This window comes from Thamnophis sirtalis, unplaced genomic scaffold (assembly GCF_051295495.1).
Source record: "Thamnophis sirtalis isolate CommonGarterSnake01/CBP01778 unplaced genomic scaffold, rThaSir2_p1.2 scaffold_3, whole genome shotgun sequence".
NCBI classification, from domain to species: Eukaryota; Metazoa; Chordata; class Lepidosauria; order Squamata; family Natricidae; genus Thamnophis; species Thamnophis sirtalis.
Window position 1 is genome coordinate 30,647,477 of NW_028261383.1, and position 22,149 is coordinate 30,669,625.

Here is a 22,149-nt window from a genome sequence, read left to right on the forward strand (position 1 = left end):
CTCCCAAGCCATGTCGGCCTACAGCTCCCTCCTCTTTTCTTCTTCCATCACCATCCAGATGATAGTTGTAACTTGATCTATTTGAGGGCACCAGCTTGGGAAATGCATACGGTACAGGTAACCTTCGACGTACGACCACAATAAGGCCCAAAATTTATGTTGCTAAGTGAGACATTTGTTAAATGAGTTTTGCCACGTTTTCTTGCCACGTTTGTTAAGCACCGTGGTTGAAGTAGTAACCCAGTTGTTAAGGGAATCTGGCTTCCCCATTGACTTTCTTCCCGGAAGGGCGCAAAATGGGAATCGCATGCTCTCAGGACACTGCAGCGGTCATAAATATGAACCGCTTGTCAAGTATCCGAATGCAAATCATGTGGCCATGGGGATGCTGCAACCGTTGTAAGTGTGAAAATGGTAATAAGTCACTTTTTTCGGTGCCAGCTGTAACTTTGAACGACCACGAAGTGAACTGTTGCAATTCAAGGACTACCTGTGTATTAGATTTCCAACTGGTGGGAGATCAGAGGTGGTATTCAGCCAGTTCTCTACAGTTTGGGTGAACTGATAGTGGCGGCTGTGGGAGGCCACCACCCCCGCCCCAATGTAATGTGAAAGCACTGCGCATGTCAGGGGTGGGTTCCGGATCCTGTCACAACCAGTATGCTACACACGGGGCCAGGCATTCTAGTCAGGCATGTGCGCTGTGCATGCATGCGCACGCCACCATCCTGCGACACCCAGCTGCTCGGCAGAGGTCACGCAGGCACTGGGTGCTGTGCGCGCATGCGCAATTGGCCCGTTTGCTTCAAAAACCAGGACGGAACGTGGGCAAGTGGGCCAAACGAGCCACCGTACAGATGCAGTGGCCGCTGCTTCCAGCTACTACTGGTACAGTTGTACCGGGCCGTACCGCCTGGAACCCACCACTGGTGCACGCGCAGAAGGCAGTGTGCATGCGCAGACAAGGCACATGCGAGCGAAGAGAGCAAGTGCTCACATCTGCGAACTAGTAGGGAAGGTAAGTGAATGCCACCGCTGTTGGAGATGTTCTTCATTGGTCTCAACTCCTTTCGATTTTATGCTTCCTTTCTTGTTTTTGCTTTTTTGTTATTTTGTGATAGTGGCGGTTTGTTTTTACAGTGGCACATCACTCTGGAATTCACTTCTATAAGAAAATGACAGGCTAAATCTTACATATCGCACGCATGTTTTCCATTGACTAGATAGAACCACACCCGGTTGTTCCTACCACTAATCCTTCTTCCTTTGCTGTTTGACAAGTAAAATTACAACTGATTTACTATACCGAGGAGAAAAACCTGCATATTTTCCCCCATAGAGTCATCTTCTTTTCAACTTCTAACAGTGTCAGCTGCCAGGATTTAGTTGCTACTGTACAGATGGCTAAAAGAAATTTGATGTTATAAGACAGATGGACTCTATCTTTTGAGGTAGGATCAGTTTGTTATTTACGTAATTACAGGTGGCCCTCGACTTACAGCAGTTCATTTAGTGGCCATTCAAAGTTACGACGGCACTGAAGAAAGTGACTTATGACCCTTTTTCGTACTTACGACTGTTGCATCATCCGCAAGGGTCATGTGATTTATATTCGGATACTTGACAACCGACTCACATTTATGACGGTTGAAGTGTCCCAGGATCATGTGATCCCTTTTTCAATCTTCTGAGAAGTAAAGTCAATGGGGAAACCAGATTCACTTAACAACTGTGTTCCCAATATAAGAACTGCGGTGATTCACTTAACAAATGTGGTGAGAAAAATCGTAAAATGGGGCAAACTCCACTTAACCACTCATTTAACAACATAAATTTTGGGCTCAATTGTGGTCATAAGTCGAGGACTACCTGTAGTATATATTTTTTTCAGCTATGATTTTTTTAAAAAAAAATGGGATTAATGAATACCACTGAAATACTGCAAACATTCTACTACCATAACATTATAAAATAACTGTTTTATCACGGTGATATTTCTCTAATACACATTTTGCAAAACTATTGCCGGAGGTAATTTTGTGGTAATTAAAAGATTGCTTTAAAATTAATGAATGCAATGATACAACTGACTTCAGCCCGATTGAAAAAGAAATATGCATGATGTGATAAAAGGGCCCCAACACCAAAATTATGCAGGAGAACTTTATGATCTACATTTACCTGCTTAGTAGGTAACTGTCCATATGCATTAAAAAGCGGAAGTGATTATTAATAACACTAAGAGACGAGGTGGCGCAGTAGTTAGAATGCAGTATTGCAGGCTACTTCTGCTGACTGCCTGCAATTTGGCAGTTCGATTCTCACTAGGCTCAAGGTTGATTCAGCCTTCCGTCCTTCCCAGGTGGGTAAAATGGGGATTGTTGGGGGTAAAGAATGGGAGTGAATAGATGAGAGTAACAGACAGAAGCTCCATAAAAAGGTGGTATCAATGCATGGTGTCTCCAAATTAAATACAGATTACTGCAGTTAGTAACACGGCTGTTAAGTGAATCCGGGTTTTCCCATTGACTTTGCTTGTCAGAAGGTCGCAAAAGGGGATTACATGATCCCGGGAATGCTGCAACCGTCATAAATCTGAGTCACTTGCCGAGCATCCAAATATAAATCACGTAACCATGGGGATGCTGCAACGGTCATAAGTGTGAAAAATGGTCATAAGTCACTTTTTTCAGTGCCGTTGTAATGGTGAACTGTTATAAGTTCAAGGTAGTCCTTGACTTATGGCCACTTTTGTCAGTTTGTTGCAGCAATCACATCCAGAAAGCACACACAGGTAACTGATTCAGCGGGATTCATTAACTTCTCTTTATATATAACATATTTACATGAAGTAAATATACAAACCAAAAGCAGGTTTTCCAACGTGGTAGTAAATACAAGCAAACACAGGAAGAGGAGAGAAGAGTTTAAGTTTCAGTTCAGAACAGCGGACTAGTTTAGAGCTCAGCACAGACTCAAAGCTTTAGTACAGAAGGTAAGCTAAGCCACGCCCAGGCTCCTAGTTGTCTCCAGCAAATACTATTTCAGTTTCCAAACGGCCTCATTGGCTGATCCAGTTGCCATGTCTCTTCATTGGCTGACCTTGTTACCATGTCTCCCAAGTCATGAACTCTCTCACAAAGCTTTTTATCCATCCGTAGTATTCTTTTAAGCTGGAGATCTTTGGGATTGAAGTCCCTCCCTCTCCAATGAGTGGTTGCTGAACTGGTAAGGCAGGTGACTGTCTTGTAGAAGCCTTCTCATGCCAAGCGTGAGGTCCCACCCTGAGATCTCAGCCACCCATCAGGGCCTTGGTGCCTTCTACATATTCTGGTCTCCAGATCCCAACACCAACAGCTAGGTGGTCACCTGGTTGGCAGATGAGCTCCGAAGAAACCTGAATCCTCGCATGTTGACGACACTGGGATGGCCTGGTAAAGATTTGCACAAGCATGGACCACTGATCAGGGTCCTTTGCTACAAGCATGGCCGGCGAGCATGACCAAAACACCCTCATACTGTTAAGCTAATTAACACCTGTAAATATTTGGCTTCTTTCCCCTTCTCCCACCCCAAACAGGAAGCTGTGTTCAGTGGAGGACGGAGGATTTTGCTGAAAACAAAGAAACATACGGCACAAGGAAGGCAAAACAAAGAGATCCTTGGTTCTATTTTCATTTTTCTTATGTGAAGCGGTAGATGGTAAAATGTCCTTCTGGGGTCATGAGGATATTCCCAACAAATACTCACAGGAAACACATGTTATTTCAGTAAACATGATCAGGGGAAATCACATCCTTTCCCCCCCACCTTTGAATACCTTCGTCATGATGTCCCAAAAGTGCTTTTTCAAGAGGCACATTTGCGAACCGGTAGCGAAGGTGAGCGAATACCACCGCCTGGCCCCCCTATACGAGGTTTCCAAGCATTGTGAATATGGAAATGGAGGCACTATGAACTACAAACCTCTTATCAAGCACCAGGGGAGATTCCCCCCCATCCACCCACCCCCAGCTGCAGGTCTCTCAAGTACAAAGAAATAATGCAAATTAATCTGCGTCCTCATAATAAAGGATTTTACCTCAGGGGTAAAATGCTGATCCGACCAGACGAATGATATGAATAGGATAGATGGAGAGCCTCCAAAGATTTTCTGTTCCTAGGCAGTATGATTTATTTATTATTTATCAAATTTCACAAGACGTATACAACGATCAAATAAAGAACAAGTAATATGAATGTAATCATGATTACAATTAAAATATATTAAAAAGTAAAATATAGAGGTACAGAGTGAATATATCAATAGCAATGGCACTTAAACTTCTATACCGCTTCACAGTGCTTTAGGGCAGTGGTCCCCAACCCCCGGTCCGCGGACCGGTGCCGGGCCGTGGAGTACCTGGCACCGGGCCGCGCAGCCGGAGAAAAAGCGGCTCAGTCGTCTCCGAGTTGCCCAGGGAGGGGCGGCGCGCCCGGGACGGAGACGGCACTTCCCCGCCCGGCCTTGGCTTGTGAGAAGGAACGGCAGGAGAGGTAGAGAGAGAGAGAGAGAGAGAGAGAGAACGTCGGGCAGCCGAGGGCGGGGGGGGGTCTTTTGAGGGGAGATGGGGGTGCGCGATTTTGGCGTGCGTGTGCCCTCCGCGGGCGTGGGTGGGGGGTTGAGAGGAGTCTAACGGTAGCGCAGGAAAGGGGAGGGTATGAGCGCCACCTGAGGTGGTGAGGGGCAGTCGCCAGATTCAGGCCGCCGCTGCCGCTATTGCAGCGCACGGTGGAAAAGCGGCGGTCTTGCCCACCCCTTCCCTGCCTCCCGCCCGCTCCAGTTGCCGCAGCCAGGGGTGGGGGCTCGGTGCCTGAAGTCTCTTGCCTCTCTTCCAAAATTTCGCCAACGGGCGAAAAAACGAGAGTTCTCTTAAGGCTGCAAAAAAGGAATATACTTTGGTCCTTGAAGCGCTTTTCCTGTTATTTGAACATTATATATATACGTACGTACATACGTACGGTATGTATATATGCATGTATGTATGTATATATATATATATATATGTCTGTAGTCCATAATATAGTGATGATTTAAAAAAAAATAGTTGAGCACATGGAATCTTTTTTCTTTTAGTATATTTTGGAGGTGGGGGCCCACTTTGTTATTTAAGATAGTATCTCCTTTTATATATGGTAGTGAAGATACCTAATACTCCCACCCCCTATTTCCCCCACGACAACCTTGTGAGGTGGGGGGGCTTAGAGTGAATGGGCTAAAGTTACCCAGCCAGATCAGTATCAAACATTGATACTAGGCCCTAGTATGGCATGTTTAATACAATAAAATAAAAGTTGTTTAATCAAAACAATCTGATATATAAACAATCAATGTGTCGTCGCGAACAACACCCCCCCACCCCTGCGCGCGCTCAGCGGGCCACAGTAAAATTATCAAAGGCTGACTGGTCCGCGGCGATAAAAAGGTTGGGGACCACTGCTTTAGGGCCCTCTCTAAGGGGTTTACAGAGTCAGCATATGGCCCCCAAACAATCTGGCTCCTCATTTTACCAACCTCAGACAGAGGGAAGGCTGAGTCAACCTTGAGCCGGTCAGGATCGAACTGCTGGCAGTCGGCAAAATTAGCATGCAATACTGCATTCTAACCACTGCACCACCACGGCTCTTAATGCCCATTAAGACCCCATGAGAAGGACATCATATACATTTAATTAAATAAATAAAATAATGGAGAGAACATTCCAGACACGGCGGAAGCAGGGAACGCCTGCTTGCTGGGACCCACCAAATTTATGCACGTTTCCAAATATATGAAGCCTGCATACATATATACAAATTTCATTGAGCAAACATGCCTAAATTAGCTTTAACAAATAACCAAATCCCACACATCCTGCCGTATCAAATGCCCCGGTACTTAATGAAGCCCTTAAGTTACTGTTAAGGACATACATTTCCAAAAGCGTCACAGGAAAAGCATAATTTCCTATTTAACTCTCAATAACAATTTGTTAAAACTGCAGTATGCAACACAACCCAGAGATGCCCTCCAGCTCATCACACCACTCCTTTTCAGCTCCTCTTCACAACCTCTGAGGAATGCAAATACTTAATACTATTACCGATTTGCATTTAACAGTTTTAAGTTGGTGCAGAGGGATTCTACTTGCTACTCAGCTTCCCAATCTGAGCAATAAAAAGACATGCAAATTTTAGCCTGGCCTACATATGACAGATACCTTTTGAAGGTATTCTACTTTCACTACCTGCCATCTTTCTGTCAACAGCACGTTCCCAAGAATCTGTTTCTCAATCTTCTGATGATTTTATTGCTCAACCCAAGAGTTAATTTCCGAGAAATGTCATCATTTCTTGATATTACTTGATAGAAACTTTCCACTGAGCAATTTGAATGTTTATAAATACTGTGGGCTGCTGCCCTTCAAGGTAATTACTGGGTGAGATTTAAAGCTTCCCAATTTTGTACGCAGATTTAAGCCTGCCCTTTCATCACAGGAGTGGGGAAAAACCACAAAACTTTACATCAAAGTGATATAAAAATAAGCCCTTCTGGCTTACTGTTTAACACCAGGACAGCTACTGTTAAGATATCTCTCATCTGGGAGATATATTCGTATAGAATGCAGTAATAAGCGATAGATTTCACAGCCCTCTCTAAGCGGTTTACTGAGTCAGCAATCTGGAGCCTCATTTTACCAATCTCCGAAGGTGGGAAGCCTGACACAACTTTGAGTCCTTTCAGGATCGAACTCCTGGCAGTCGGCAGAGTCAGCCTGCAATGCTGCATTCTAACCACTATGCCACCAGGCTCTTGGTATAAAATAGACCTGGAATGAATCAAAGACCTGGCTGAAAATTAATCTCTCCCATTAAAGTTTCTTAAATTACAAGTAGTCCTCAGGTATAGTAGTTGTTGACTTACTTACGTCCAGAGGTCGGTTGCAATAGCAATAGCAGTAGACTTATATACCGCTTCATAGGGCTTTAAGCCCTCTCTAAGCGGTTTACAGAGAGTCAGCATATTGCCCCCAACAACAATCTGGGTCCTCATTTTACCCACCTCGGAAGGATGGAAGGCTGAGTCAACCCTGAGCCGGTGAGATTTGAACCGCTAAACTGCTGATCTAGCAGTCAGCTGAAGTAGCCTGCAGTGCTGCATTTAACCACCGCGCCACCTCGCCTCCCAGTTCGGCTGAACCGGTAGTGGTAATCTGGCTTGGGTCGCAGAACCGGCAGCCACCCAGGCTGGCCATGCCCCCGAACTGGTTCTGGTCTCCACTGTCGTATTTTTATTAGCTTTTAATGGTCCTCGTGCATGCGCAGAACTATTTACAGTAAACTGCGCATGCACAAGCAAAGTGCAGGTGAGGTGTGCGCAAAGCAAGCGGTGTGCAAGCAAAACGTGCGTGAAGTTAACCGGTACCGGTTCGCGTAGGAACCCACCCCTGCTTACGACCGTTTATTTAAAGATAATTTGGAGCCCCAACAGTGCTTAAAAAAAAGGTAACTTACAACCCATCTTCAAAGTTATGATGACTATCAACTATAAAGCGATTACAGTGGTTATACGTTTGCAGTTTGGGCACTTGGCAACCAGCTTGCATAGAGTGTCCTATGGCTATTTGATTATAATTTATGACATTTCCAGCCGCTTCCAACATGCAAAGTCACTGTGGTGATTTAGCACTTAGCACTTTTGAGTTATATACCGCTTCACAGTGCTTTGCAGCCCTCTCTAAGCGGTTGACAGAGCCAACATATTGACTCCAACAATCTGGATCCTGATTTTAACGACCTCAGAAGGATACAAGGCTGAGTCAACCTTGAACTGGGTCAGGATCAAACTCTTGGCAGCGGGCAGAATTTGCCTGCAATGCTACATTCTAACCACTGCACCACTACAGAACCAACATGCTGACTGGAGTGTCCTGGGAACTGAGCCACTTAAAATTGCTGAGTTTGAGAAATACGGATCTAGATCAGGCGTTCCCAATCTTGGAAACTTTTAAAACATGTGGACTTCAATTCCCAGAATTCCCCAGCCGTCTAGCCAAAATCCTGGGAATTGAAGTCGGTACATCTTAACGTTACCAAGATTGGAAATCCCTGGCTTAGACTATAAACCCAAAAGAAGAAAGTAAGCAGGAGCAGCATTCTTTCTAAAACACTAAATTAGTGTTTTATTTTACTGTGGGATCCATTCTAAATTATGTACTGCCATGCTATAACATTTAAAAGAGGGTTTTAAGCGATCTTCCCATGGCAAGCCACGTTGGATGCCTGCTTAATTTTAACTACGAAAGAGCATCAGAACGCTTATATATAAAAATACAACCCTGGCATTAAAGCAGCCACAATTGGCTACGTTCCAGATAAACGGCTTTTATTTAAAACGAGCCATTATTACGGCTTAATGTGATTGGTAACTATGTTCACAAGCAATACTCATCCCAATGTAATGAGCAGAGATGAGAAACTTGTTAGTCTCCTCTTGTCATTAGCTATGATTCCTGGAGGGTGACAGATTCTGATTTAAGGAACTCTTCTAGTTCCTAAGTCACTTTTCTGCTTCCAGAACTAAATGAAAGCACCAAAATTTACATGCGCTTTGGGAATTTAAGTGGAAAAAGATTCACTACCCCAATCACCATTGCACTCTCCCCTGGGATGTCAGAAGGCAAATTAGCAAAAGGTGAATAAGAGTTTATCAGAAAGATAATTCATAAATCAGCCCTGGGCAACCTATAAATAAAGTATGCCAACCATTCAAGCCCACAAAATATATTATTTATATGCTAAGAAGCAACATATGTTTTCCACTCTCGAAAAGAAGCATCTTTCCTTCAAAGGCAGAGAAGAAAAGGGTGGCCTCTTTTGCTGAATTGGAAGCCAGATGGACAATTCATCACCTCTCTGTCAGCCAATTCATGTTCAGTAATGGTCAAGGAAGAACGGCCATTCTTTAGTTATTTTGTCTTGTGATTAATGTTCCGTTTATCTGCCCATAGAACAGAAACAACTGTAATATGGAAACAAACTAAGTCTCCTAGGGGGAATGGAACACTACTATTTCCATAAGCTACTGGTGAGCTACTATAGACACCAAATTATGTGTAAAATGCAAAATTGGCCTTAACCAAATAGATTAGATTAGATTAGATTTATTAAATTTCTATGCCGCCCTTTTCCCCCGAAGGGGACTCAGGGCGGCTCACAACTCGAACCGGGGAGGGGGATACAAACAAGAAATTTAAAAAACAACAGCATAACAATATATAATGTAAAACTCACAACAGTCATACCATTCGAGACGGGGGCAGCAGCTCTTTAGCCCCAGGCCTGTCGGAACAACCAGGTTTTGAGGGCTTTGCGGAAGGCCTGGAGGGTGGTGAGGGTTCGAATTTCCACGGGGAGTTCGTTCCAGAGGGTCGGAGCAGCCACAGAGAAGGCCCTCCTCCGGGTAGTCGCCAGTCGACACTGGCCGGCGGATGGAATTCGGAGGAGGCCTAATCTGTGGGATCTAATCGGTCTAGTGGAGGTGATTGGCAGCAGGCGGTCTCTCAAGTACCCAGGTCCAATACCATGAAGGGCTTTATAAGTGACGACTAGTGCCTTGAAGCGTATCCGGAGACCAATAGGCAGCCAGTGCAGCTCGCGGAGGATAGGTGTTACGTGGGTGAACCAAGGTACACCCACAATCGCTCGCGCGGCTGCATTCTGGACAAGTTGAAGTCTCCGAATACTCTTCAAGGGCTGCCCCATGTAGAGCACGTTGCAGTAGTCCAGTACGTAATAACGTAAGAATAAGCCCAGCACTTTGCTTTGAGAAGTGAGTTCCATTCATGGCCAACGTTACCTTTGGAGGACAAAGAATGGCCCACAAGGTGACTTTGGAGAACCTAGAGTGTCCAATTAGATGCCTTTAGAGGACCTAGAGTAGCCAATTAAATGCCTTTGGAGAATCTAGAGTGGCCAACCTCTTTTCATGGCCAATTAGATGCCTTTTGAGGTCCTAGAGTGGCCGACCTCTATTCATGGCCAATTAGATGCCTTTAGAGGACCTAGAGTAGCCAATTAAATGCCTTTGGAGAATCTAGAGTGGCCAACCTCTTTTCATGGCCAATTAGATGCCTTTTGAGGTCCTAGAGTGGCCAACCTCTATTCATGGCCAATTAGATGCCTTTAGAGGACCTAAAGTAGCCAATTAAATGCCTCTGGAGGACCTAGAGTGACCAACCTCCATTCATGGCCAACTAGATGCCATTAGGGACTCAAGACTAAGACATAAGCCCTCTTACGCCACTATTCTCCAAGAACTGGAATTAGAAGACACACAATCCCCTAACAAGAGATTCCATAGAGTCTTCAAGACCAACAGCTTTTGATAGATCTGCCCTCCATGAATTCATCCAACCCCCTTTAAGAGCTTTCAGGTTAAGGATCATCCTCATGGCTTGCGGCAATGAATTACAAAGACTAATTGTGCACTGGATGGAGAAGTGCTTTCTAATCAGCTTCATCTGTCCTAGTGCTTAGGGGAAGAGAAGAAAAAATTCTCCATACCATGCACGATTTTATACAATGCGCTCCTGTCCTCGTTCATCTTTTTTCTAACATAAAGAGTGTCCATTTCAATGAGAATTAAAATGTGGTCCCTGAGAAAAGTGAATGAAGGGGGGTTTTCCAGAGAGAAATGTTGAAAGCAAAAGCTTAAATTTGATAGAGGATCAAACAGAGGATCAATCTTCTATCTAGTTTGATCAAAGTATTAGAGATGTTCATTGCAAGAAGGAACTTACATCAAAAATAGCATCATTATGGAAGCTTTCTGGGCTACACTGGAGCTAATGGCCTTGAGAAGGGGCAGGTGTTCTGACCTAGACTTCCCAAGAACATGAAGCAAACTCCTTGTCCCGACAAAAAAAAACCCTTTTATTAATTTACTGTGAATTCTTCTCATTCATATCCAGCAAAGTCTTTCAAGGGAGGATTTACAGTCACAGACCTTCTCTGGCTTGGAGAGCTGCCAGGCCAATATCTGCAAAATCTGGCAAGGAGTCTCGGAGAGTCACGAACCAATTAAGCGAACTAATTGTCTCCTGCAAACTCCACTCCCCTTTCGCTCCTCTTTTATTTCCTCTGGGAGGGGCCATTCATTGACCACCTGTGGCCTTTCTCCCAAGTCGACCCTTGTTCTTTAGCTGTTCCCTTCATCTGGCAACTCTGCGCATGCACACATTGGAAACATGCTCCAGATGTTCGTCTGCCTCACTGATGTCTGACTCTGAAGGAAGCTGACAACTGGCATACCACTCTGGCCCCCTCTCTGACTCCGACACAGAGCCCTCATCAGAGCCTTCCCCAGACTCCAGGACTGGCTCATGTTCCTTCACAACCTCCTCACTGTTCAAAACTTCTGCCACTTTGCTGGCCATTGGTGGGCCACAACAGTAGGCTCTCTTCCACTAGAGAGTAGTTTCCCAAACTTGGCAATTTTAAGACAAGTGGACTCCCAACTTCCAGAATTCCCTAGCCAGTCATGCTGCCAAGCTTGGGAAGCCATATCGACTAGAGAATGTTTTTCCCAATGGTGCTTTTTCTTGAGCTGAAGAAGCTTCTTGGATGAGAAGTGAAACATCTTCAAAGAAAAACCAGAAAGTCCTCTTGCCTCTTGAAAAAGCAACTTTGGGGCAACCATGATGTGGGTGACTGAGAATCTCCATAGACACTTAGAGAATGGTTTATATGTAGAAGCTGGAAGACCAGCTGAATTTTAAATTTACACCATGGGACACATTCTGGGCCTGAATAAGATCCATGCTCAAAAAAATGGATGTGAGAAGCAAAGAGCAGGCAGATCCACACCCATGTAAAAAATCTGGTTATAAATTAATCTTTAATCTCCAAAGTAAACAGAATTAATATTCACCCTCTGGCAGGAGGCCTGAAGAATAATAATACCAAGATGTTCCAAAGAAGAGTAGAGAAATCTAAGCAGACTACAGGTAGTCCTTAAGTTATGACCATAATTGAACCCAAAATTTATGTTGGCAAACGAGACATTTGTTAAATGAATTTCATCCCATTTTACAACCTTTCCCTGCCACCATTAAGTGAATCATTGCAATTGTTAAGTTAGTAACATGACCGCAAAGCGAGTCTTGGTTTTCCCCATTGACTTTGCTTGTCAGATGGTCGCAAAAGACGTTCACGTCACCCCAGGACAACTGCAGCCGTCATAAACATGAGTTGGTTGCCCAAGCATGTAAATTTTGATCATGGGGGTGTTGCAACGTTCGTGAAAATGGTTGTAAGTCACTTTTTTCACTGATGTTGTAACTTTGAACGGTCACTAAGTGAACTGTTGGAAGTCGAGGACTACCTGTCCATGTCTCATCAATGCTTTTTAACTCTTTTTTTAAAAAAAATATTTGCAAAATATTGCGAAGCAAATGCAACACCTGTACCTTTTTCAATCCTTATTGCAGTGGTGGGATTCAGCCGGTTCGCACCTATTCGGGAGAACCGGTTGGTAACTTTCTAAGCCGTTCAGAGAACTGGTTTTGCGACCTTCTGACAAAACAAAGTCAATGGAGAAATCAGATTCACTTAACAACCGTATTACTAACTTAACAACTGCAATGATTCACTTAACAACTGTGGCAAGAAAGGTCTTAAAACGGAGCAAAACCCTCTGAACCACGAAAGTATCTTGCTCAGCAACAGAAATTTGGGGCTCAATTGTGGCCGTAAGTCAAGGACTATCCATAGTCCCCCCAAAGGAAAGCAAACTCAAGTCTTCAGCAATTATCCCAAATTGTCACTCAGGACCTGAAACATCCATGATAAGGGAGGGGAGGATAAATTACTGCTGCTCCAAATCACCATGCAGTTTGCAAAGGAAAAAAGAACTATTGTCGGAGTGCTGATCGGTAACAAATGAGGAAATGCTCGGGCGGAAACGCCCAAACCAGCCTTTGCACAAAGTACGGTGACTTGCCCTGGCATCAAGGGGCATTATGTCACTGTCACTTTCTGCTCCACCCATTCCAGCCTTTTTTAAGATTGAAAAGAATGAAGCAGTCTTGAAACACGTACATTTCAGGATCCAATCTGAATCAGAACCCTTTGCTCTTCCAAGCTTTCGGATTCATGCTGGAGCTTATCCTCAGGGAATTTCTCAATATCCAAAATCAGCATATCCTGCAGATTGAGAAGTCCCCCAAGCATGAGCTCCAGCACGAGTCCGAAAGCTTGGAAGAACAAACCCTCTGGTCCCGGGGATCGAGACTGATTGGATCCTGCAACATTATCCTGGGATGGGTATGTTTGCCTTCATTACATATATTTCATGAGTGCTTCTCCCAAGGACAATGTCCTTTAAGGGTCAAATACAGACAGAAATTCAGAAGAGGGGAATGAATTAAAAGAGGCCACAAATTCTCGGGGACATATTTCCCTTCAGCTACATGAAAGTCAGGGACGCGGTGGCTCAATGGCTAAGATGCTGAGCTTGTCGATCACAAGGTCAGCAGTTTGGCAGTTCAAATTCCTAGTACCGCATAACGGAGTGAGCTCCCATTAATTGTCCCAGCTTCTGCCAACCTAGCAAGTCGAAAGCACATAAAAATGCAAGTAGAAAAATAGGTACCACCTTTGGGGGGAAGGTAACAGCATACCGTGCACATTCGGTGTTTAATCATGCTGGCCACATGACCACGGAGACATCTTCAGACAGCACTGGCTTTTTGGCTTTGAAACGGAGATGAGCACTGCCCCCTAGAGTCGGGAATGACTAGCACATATGTGTGAGGGAAACCTTTACATTTACCCTGAAAGTTCATTCACAGTTTGTATTCCTTCTGCAAAACCGTAGCAAACCCATTCCTTCCTCTCTCTAACGCATTAGGGGGAAAAGCAAGTTTGAAAAAAATGGTCCTCTGAGTTTGCCCAAAAATAGGATAAGGAGGGATGGCAGATGTAAAGAGAAAGGATGGAAACTTGGAAAGAAACTCCTTCTGGGGAGTTGACCATCAAAGAGATATGTGGCACTCCAGAAGAACTTTCGGTTTTCCGGAAAAAGACCTCAGATTCATTTCCTAGTATTCTTGTTGTTAGTTACGAAGTCGTGTCCGACCCATCATAACCCCATGGACAATGTTCCTCCAGGACTTCTTGTCCTCTATCATCCTCTGGAGTCCATTTAAGCTCACGCCGACTGCTTCGGTGACTCCATCCACCCACCTCATTCTCTGCTGTCCCCTTCTTCTTTTGCCCTCAATCTTTCCCAGCATGAGGCTCTTCTCCAGTGAGTCCTTCCTTCTCCTTAGGTGGCCAAAGTATTTGAGTTTCATCTTCAGGATCTGGCCTTCTAAAGAGCAGTCAGGGTTGATCTCCTCTAGGACTGACCGGTTTGATCGCCTTGCAGTCCAAGGGACTTGCAGGAGTCTTCTCCAGCACCATAGCTTAAAGGCCTCAATTCTTTGGCGCTCAGCCTTCCTTTATGGTCCAACTTCCCCAGCCATACATTGCAACTGGGAAAACCATAGCCTTGACTAGATTTGCCACAACTTTCCTTCCCAGGAGCACGTGTCTTTTAATTTCATTTTGTAGTACCTTCACTAAAAGTTGACTCAAGGAAAGGCTCATTCTGGACTAAGTCCCTACACATCCTCCAGTAAAAGCCTTTACACAATGCATCAAGATATGACTAATTTAGTCATGGATTACTTACTCATTCACTCTGCTTATAATACCACCAAATCTAAGAAGTCCACGGTGGTTTATGGAGTAACTTCCCGCTGTCCAACTCCATGCATCACCCAAAATTCAAACCACAGTTTTCAAATAGCAAAGTTTGGATTCACACCATGCACCAAGCAAACATTAAACTAATTGTATTACAGTGGAGCCCAAGGACACAAATCCATACTAGACAGATTAATGAATCTGATTCATAAGTAAGTGGTTCATTCGTAAGTCAAACACACACTGCAAGTCATCAAGAAAACTTCTACTGTTCTCCAAATATCCTACAAGCTTCTCTACCCTGTACCACATGTTAGCCATCTATGGGCTGGCATAAGTAAAGAACCAATCAATAAACTGCCAGGAAAAATAGTGTGGCTTAACATAGGATTTTTTCTCGGTGGGTTCAGATTTGGTTCTCAGCCTTTTGAAGAATGCAAATATCAAGCTGGATCAGAAATATAGACATTCCTTCTGCCTTGGTCTTCCCCAAACTCATAATTTTTAAACTTTCTGAAGGAGCATCCTCAAATAGCAGGTAGCATTCAGGAAAGTCCTCCTTCATCTTCACCTGTCTCTGGATCGTCAGATGCCATTGATGACAAAGTATCTCCACAGTTGTGTTTAGTGTAGCAATTGTATATCAATTGATACACTTAAAAAGTGTACCAATTGTTCCATCACTGGAGGCTTTCAAGAAGAGACTGGACAGTTATTTGTCTGAAATGGTATAAGGCCTCCTGCTTGAGCAGAGAGTTGGAGTACAGGAGCTCCAAGGTCCCTTGAAACTCTGTTACTCTGTTAATTGGGATGAGGCAACCAAATTCACATACAACTAAATCAGGGGTAGTCAACCTTTTTATACCTACCACCCACTTTTGTATCTCTGTTAGTAGTAAAATTTTCTAACCACCCACCGGTTCCACAGTAATTGTGATTTTATGAAAACCTAATGAAAATGTTTTTAAATAATGCTATGACATTTTTTTTTAAAGTCAATTAAATTTTAAAAAAGGAAAATGCTTCAGTATCGGACAAAACCCCTACCGCCCACCATGAAAGCTGGAACGCCCACTAGTGGGCGGTAGGGACCAGGTTGACCGTGGCACGACAAAACCGCGCTCCACTAAAGCGTGCCTGATTAAACCGCATCGCTGACGTCATCAGCAGGGCGACAACAGCGACCGCGGAGAAAAAAGGGCGCTTTAAATAGCGCCTTGAAAGCAAGCCAATTCAAATTAAGGTAAGGGTTAAGTTTAGGGTTAGGTTAAGGGTTAGGGTTAGGTTTAGGGTTAGGTTAAGGGTTAGGATTAGGATTAGGTTTAGCGTTAGGTTAAGGGTTAGGTTAAGGGTTAGGGTTAGGTTTAGGATTAGGGGGGTTAGGTTTAGGTTTAGGGGTTAATTTTAGCTTTAGCGTTTACAGCGTGCTTTTTTCGTCGCACTGTGATGACGTCAGCTACGCGGTTTCGTCGAGCGTGCTTTAGTCGAACACGGTTTTGTGGTGGAACCCAGGTTGACTACCACTGAGCTAAATTATGGCCAAGTGCTTTCTGAGGGCTACCTGTAGAATTTATCTGAATGGCGCAAAATGTGTCAGTTGTTAACTGGAACAATACTGTAGGTTTACATCATGTTTGCATCATATTGTATGTATATATGATGTGATATGATATATGATATGATATATGATATCATCATATCATTATGTGCATTTAAGTTATTTAAAATATTTATATCGCACCTAACAGTTAAAACTACATAAATAATAAAACAACATAATATGCATTATATTGTTTTATTATTGATGTTGTTTTAACAGTCCTGATATAAATATTTTAAATAACTTTGATGCCAGGTTCTTAATGGCTCTACATAATATATGTTTATATATGCTTAATATATGTTTTGAATGAATGAAAATGAATGAATAGAAGGAACGGATGAATGGCTTGTGATGACACTGTTTTATTTTGCCAATGGTTTGATTGTACAGGTATTTATTATTTTAACTGTGCTTTAAGTGTTTTTTGTTAATCATGCATTTATTTAGATAAGTAGGCACTTGTCAGATGAAAAGGGAGGGTAGAAACCTTTTAAAAGTCACATTCAGAAAACCTGTAATTTGAAAGACTGAAGGGAACCTAGCTTTTAGAAAGAGGCACAGAGGAGTTATCTATTTGTTTTATTAATTTATCGAATTTGTATAGTCATTCATCTCATTGAAAGCAACTCTTTTAAAGTTCCTTTCTACAAAACCTTTCTTAAAGGCACCACAAGCAATCTATACAGTAGTCTAAAAAGGCACCAGCTAAATCCGAGTACCCCACCCTCCCAGCCACAAACCATGCAAGAGATTTTAAATTCTCCTTTCTTGGTTCATCGGTATGCACTTCAAGAGGAAGGAAATGAAGTATGAGAGAGCGAGAGAAAAATGTCAAGGCTTAAGAGCCGATGATTCATTCGAACTTAAAACTTTTTTCCTAAATTGACAGTATGGTAGAACAGAAATGCAGAAGGCCAAGTTATGGGTGGCTGCCTGCCAAGCCTTCAATTCAGCACCCAGAAGCCAAGTTGCCAATAATTATTTGGCAGAAGGAAATTGTTAAAACAAAGGGAAAACTGTCTTAACTGTACTTCATTTATTTAAGTTTAGTGAGGTTTCCAATAAAGTTGGAATGTCTGTCTAGTCTCCACCATTTTCATCCTCTTCCACGTTTTGGAGGGTGGTGTTTACTCCCTCCCCCAAGTCACCAGAAGTTGTTTTAACAAGCCACAATGAGTCTTGCTGAATCCTAAAACTTAACTCCTTTTATTCCAATAAAGAGCCTTGTTGTTAGTTGCAAAATCGTGTCCGACCCATCTCGACCCCATGGACAACGTTCCTCCAGGCCTTCCTGTCCTCTACCATTCCCTGGAGATAATTTAAGCTCATGCTTACTGTGACTCCATCCAGCCACCTCATTCTCTGTCGTCCCCTTCTTCTTTTGCCCTCGATCATTCCCAACATTAGGCTCTTCTCCAGTGAGCCCTTCCTTCTCCTTAGGTGGCCAAAGTATTTGAGTTTCATCTTCAGGACCTGGCCTTCTAAAGAGCAATCCGGGTTGATTTCCTCTAGGACTGACCAGTTTGATTGCCTTGCAGTCCAAGGGACTCGCAGGAGTCTTCTCCAGCACCAGAATTCAAAGACCTCCATTCTTTGGCGCTCAGCCTTTCTTATGGTCCAACTTTCACAGACATACGTTGCAACTGGGAAAACCACAGCCTTGACTGTACACCCTTTTGTTGGCAGGGTGATGGCTCTGCTTTTTAGTATGCTGTCTAGATTTGCCGTAGGATAACCTCAACTCAAGCAAGTCTAAATTCAGCAATAAATGTCAAAACTGTCTCCTCCACACACTCACCCATCCACCACCATATACTACCCTGGCTCAGGAAAGATGTGTTAGATTACAAAAATCTCATCAGATGATGGGAGTTGTAGTCCACATCTGGGACACATCCTTCTGAAGCAAGCTAAACCAGGGTTTTAGAAAAGGATTTTTTTTAAAAAAAGATCGCTCTTTACTTCCCAAAGTTAGGCTCTCAACTGAGGTAGCTCACTGAAACACCCATCCTGTTAGCCCAAGTGAGCTAAAAGGAGGGTTTTCATCACCAGCAAAGAAAAGGACTGACACATAGGGGGTTGGGGACACCTGGAATACAGCATCCCAGTTTTGGTCATCACATTAAAAAAATATGTTGAGACTTTGGAAAAAGTGCAGAGAAGAGCAACTAAGATGATTAAGGGTCTGGAGACAAAAACATATGAAGAACAATTGCAGGAATTGGGGATGGCCAATCCAGAGAAAAAAAGGACTAGGGGAGACATGATAGCAGTATTCCAGTATTTGAGGGGCTGCCACAAAGAAGAGGGGATGGTGGTAAACTTATTTTCCAAAACACCAGAAGGCAAGCAAGAAACAATGGATGGAAACTAATCAAGGAGAGGAGCAACCTGGAATTAAGGAGAAGCTTCCTAACAATGAGGACAATCCACCAATGGAACAGCTTTGCCTTCAGAAGTTGTGGGTGCTTCATCACTGGAGGCTTTTAAGAAGAGACTGGGCTGCTACTTGTCTGAAATAGTCTAGGCGGGTCTCCTGCTTGAGCCGGGGGTTGGTCTAGAAGACCTCCAAGGTCCCTCCCTTCCAGCTCTATTTCGAATTGAATTGAATTGCTCCGTTCTTAAAGATGCCACACGCTCGTCTTTTGTTTCACTTTTGTCTTTCCGGGATTCCGCACACTCCCTTCCAAATCCGATCGTCGCCCGTGCCAAGACTTGACAGATCGGAAGTGGAATCAAAAGGAGCGTCGGGGTCGAATTCCGACCTGATCACGCCCAAGATCGGGGATCCCCGGGATCGAGGCGAGCCGGCGGGTCTCCTCTGACTTCCCTTGAGACTTCCGATCGATCCCCCCACCTCGCCCAATTCCCCCAGCCATCCGCCCCTTCCCCTTGAAACCCGGATCGCGCTCCCGAACCGAGGCATCGCAAGCAAAGCTAAAGCCAAGTCTGCTAAAGGAAGTTTAAACCATAATAATAAACTCACACATACACAGACACACACGCCCGCGCGTGCTACTTTTCTCTTTTTTTTCGGTTTTTGGCTCCCCTTTGCTCAAGCTGAGAGGAAGTGGGCGGGAGAGAGAGAGAGAGACAGACAAGGTTTCCCGCTTCTCACCCCCCCCCCTTCCCAAGATAAAGAGTTAATCGCGGTTTATTTTATGTAAGGAAAGGGGGCTGGGGATGTTAGAGACCCCACTGAAACGCTCCCGTTCTTCTCTTACGGCGCCCGCCCGCTCGCCTCCCGCAATAAAACGCAAGAGAGGTCCCTCCCTCCCCTCCCGTGTTCCCTCTCCGCAGGCTTACCTTGACGAACAGCTCGACCTGCGGCTTCTCTTCAGCCATGGCTGGGGAGGAGGAGGAGGTGGTGGAGGCTTCGACGGACGGCGCGGGGTTGCGGCGAGGGAGGCTGGCGGCGGGGATCCGAAGGGGGCGGCGAGGGAAAGGCGGGCAAGCGGCCGGGGGCCTGGGAGCAGCGCCGAGTAGGCGATTCTGGCAACTTTGCCTCAACTTCCCTCCGCTACTCCGGCCACGCCCAGGAACTGAGCCCAGCCAGCCAGCCACGGGCCCAGGCTCGCCCCCACCCCCCACCCGCCCCGAGGAAGGAGACGGCGGCGCTGCTCCGGCTCGGGGTTGCCCGGGCTGGAGGCTGAGCCGCAGCGCCTCGGCTCCGTCCGGACCCGCTGCGCCAGTCGGCTGGTCACCTTTCTCTCTTTCTCTTTCTTTTTCTCTCTTTCTCTAAAATACACGCACACTCTCTTTCGGCTTTTCTTGGACGCGGCGAGGTGGTGGCTGAGCAATTATTTGCGAGCCTTGTAGGGGCCGCAGATGACCTGGGCTTTTGCCCCAGGATGATGGTGCTTGTGGTCAAACTGGTCTCTCTCTCTCTCTCTCTCTCTCTCTCTCTCTCTCTGTCCCTCCCTCATTTGCTCCTTCCTTCTTCCCTTTTTCTATTTCTCTCTTTCCTCTTTCTTTCCTTCTTTCTTTCTTTCTTTTTCTTTCTTTCTCTTTCTTTTGCTTTCTCTCTTTTTTCCTCTTTCTCTTTTCTCTTTTTCCCTCTCCTCTTTCTCGTTCTCTCTGTTTAGCTTTCTTCCTTTTTCCCTCTTTCCTTCTGTTTTCCTTTCTTTCTCCCTCTTTTTCTCACTTGCATCTTTCTCTCCTTTTCTCTATTGTTTCTCTCTTTTTCCCTCCCTTTCCTCTTTCTTTCTTTAGCTTTCTCCCTTTTCCCTTCTTTCTCTTTCTTTCTTTCTCCCTCTTTTTCTCTTAACTCTTTCATCTTTCTCTCCTTTTCCCTTTCTCCCTTTCCTTTTCCCCTTTCGCTTTCACTCTTTTCCCCTCTTTCCATTTTCTTTCTCTCTTTAGTGTTCTCTTTTTCCCTGTTTCTCTTTTTCTTTCTTTCTCCCTTTCTCTTTCCTCTATCTTTTTCTTTTTTTCCTTCACTTTATCTCTTTATCTCTGACTCTCCCTCTTTTTTTTCTCCTTACATCTATTTTTATGAAATATTTTAGCACCAACAATAAGAACTAATACAATTTACAGCAGAACAAGGAAAACAAAAAGAAAAGAACTCAAAGTGCAATAAGAAAAAGAAGAGAAGAGAGCAAAAAAGAGAACAGTATGAAGAAGTGGCCTGAGATATTCTTCGCAATAATTATAAGTAGAATTATACTTTAAATTATTCTCACCAAAGTTAACATTCTGGTTTTTTCAATCTATCCTGTCTAATCATCCAAACCATAAATTGCAAATTCATTTTTTTTTTCATTTTTGTGCATAAGGGGCTTTAGTTACCAAAAACAAAAATGTACAGTGTGTGTGTATGTATGTATGTATGTATGTATGTATGTGTGTGTGTGTGTGTATGTATATATATATATATACACACACACACACACACACATACATACATACACATACACATTTGTCCACCTGGGCACGTTCTGTCAATTTGACCCGCCAATGCTCCATGGGAGGCAATGCCAAAACTTTCCCGTCAAACAGGTTTCTTAAAACACTGGCAACAAGACTCAAACCTGCCAGACCTGTTTTGCTATGGGTGATGATGGATATGCCTGTAAAAGAAGAGAGCCAAGAATCCTGTTTCCAATTTTGGAAGGGTTTCATGCAGAAAGACCCACCTGGAGGCTTGTCTAGCTTGGACTCAAAAGGCCAGTTGCTAGTTGTAAATAGAAGCTAGTAGGCCAGTACACAGGACTAGAAACTTACCTGTTTTGTCCTGATCCACACTGCATATACAGTAGTTCTCAACATACAACTGCTTGATTAAGCGACCATTCAAAGTTATGTCCTCCCCCCCCCAAAGGTACAGTACTTATGACCTTGTTCTGAAGTTCTGAAACAGCCTCCCCCCCCCCATGGTCATGTGACTACATTTAGGAAACTTACCAATTGGTTTGCATTGACGGGCATTTGCAGCATCTCATGGTCACATGACTAAGATTAATGACATTGCTGAAAACCAGCATTTAGTTCTGGTTTTTGGCAAACCAGTTTATTTAACAACTGTGGCATTTGCTTAACAAATGCTGCAAAATGTCATAAAATCCGGCCAGTTGCATGATGATCTGCTTTAAAAAACCCACAACTTATGACCATAATGAGCAACCTCCATTAGGTTGGAGTGGAGTGGAGTGGGGCATGACAGACTACCTGTATACTGATGGGTCACAGTCCCAATTCCAATACAGCTGAGGTTGTACTTTCTTAGAAAACCTTGTAGCTATTATAATGTAACTTCCATTAACCATTTTAGAATA

General features: G+C 44.1%; 1 protein-coding gene across 1 annotated transcript in view; it reads right to left on the reverse strand.

Annotated features, from left to right (window-relative positions):
- Positions 1 to 19,915, reverse strand: part of CLIC1 (CLIC family member 1) — a 52,344-nt gene extending 32,429 nt beyond the window's left edge. Inside the window, exon 1 of the mRNA XM_014074998.2 lies at positions 19,679 to 19,915. Coding sequence (XP_013930473.1) covers positions 19,679 to 19,717 — 39 coding nt within the window. The 5' untranslated portion in view covers positions 19,718 to 19,915. The remainder of the gene's footprint in view (positions 1 to 19,678) is intronic.
- Positions 19,916 to 22,149: the final 2,234 nt, after the last annotated feature.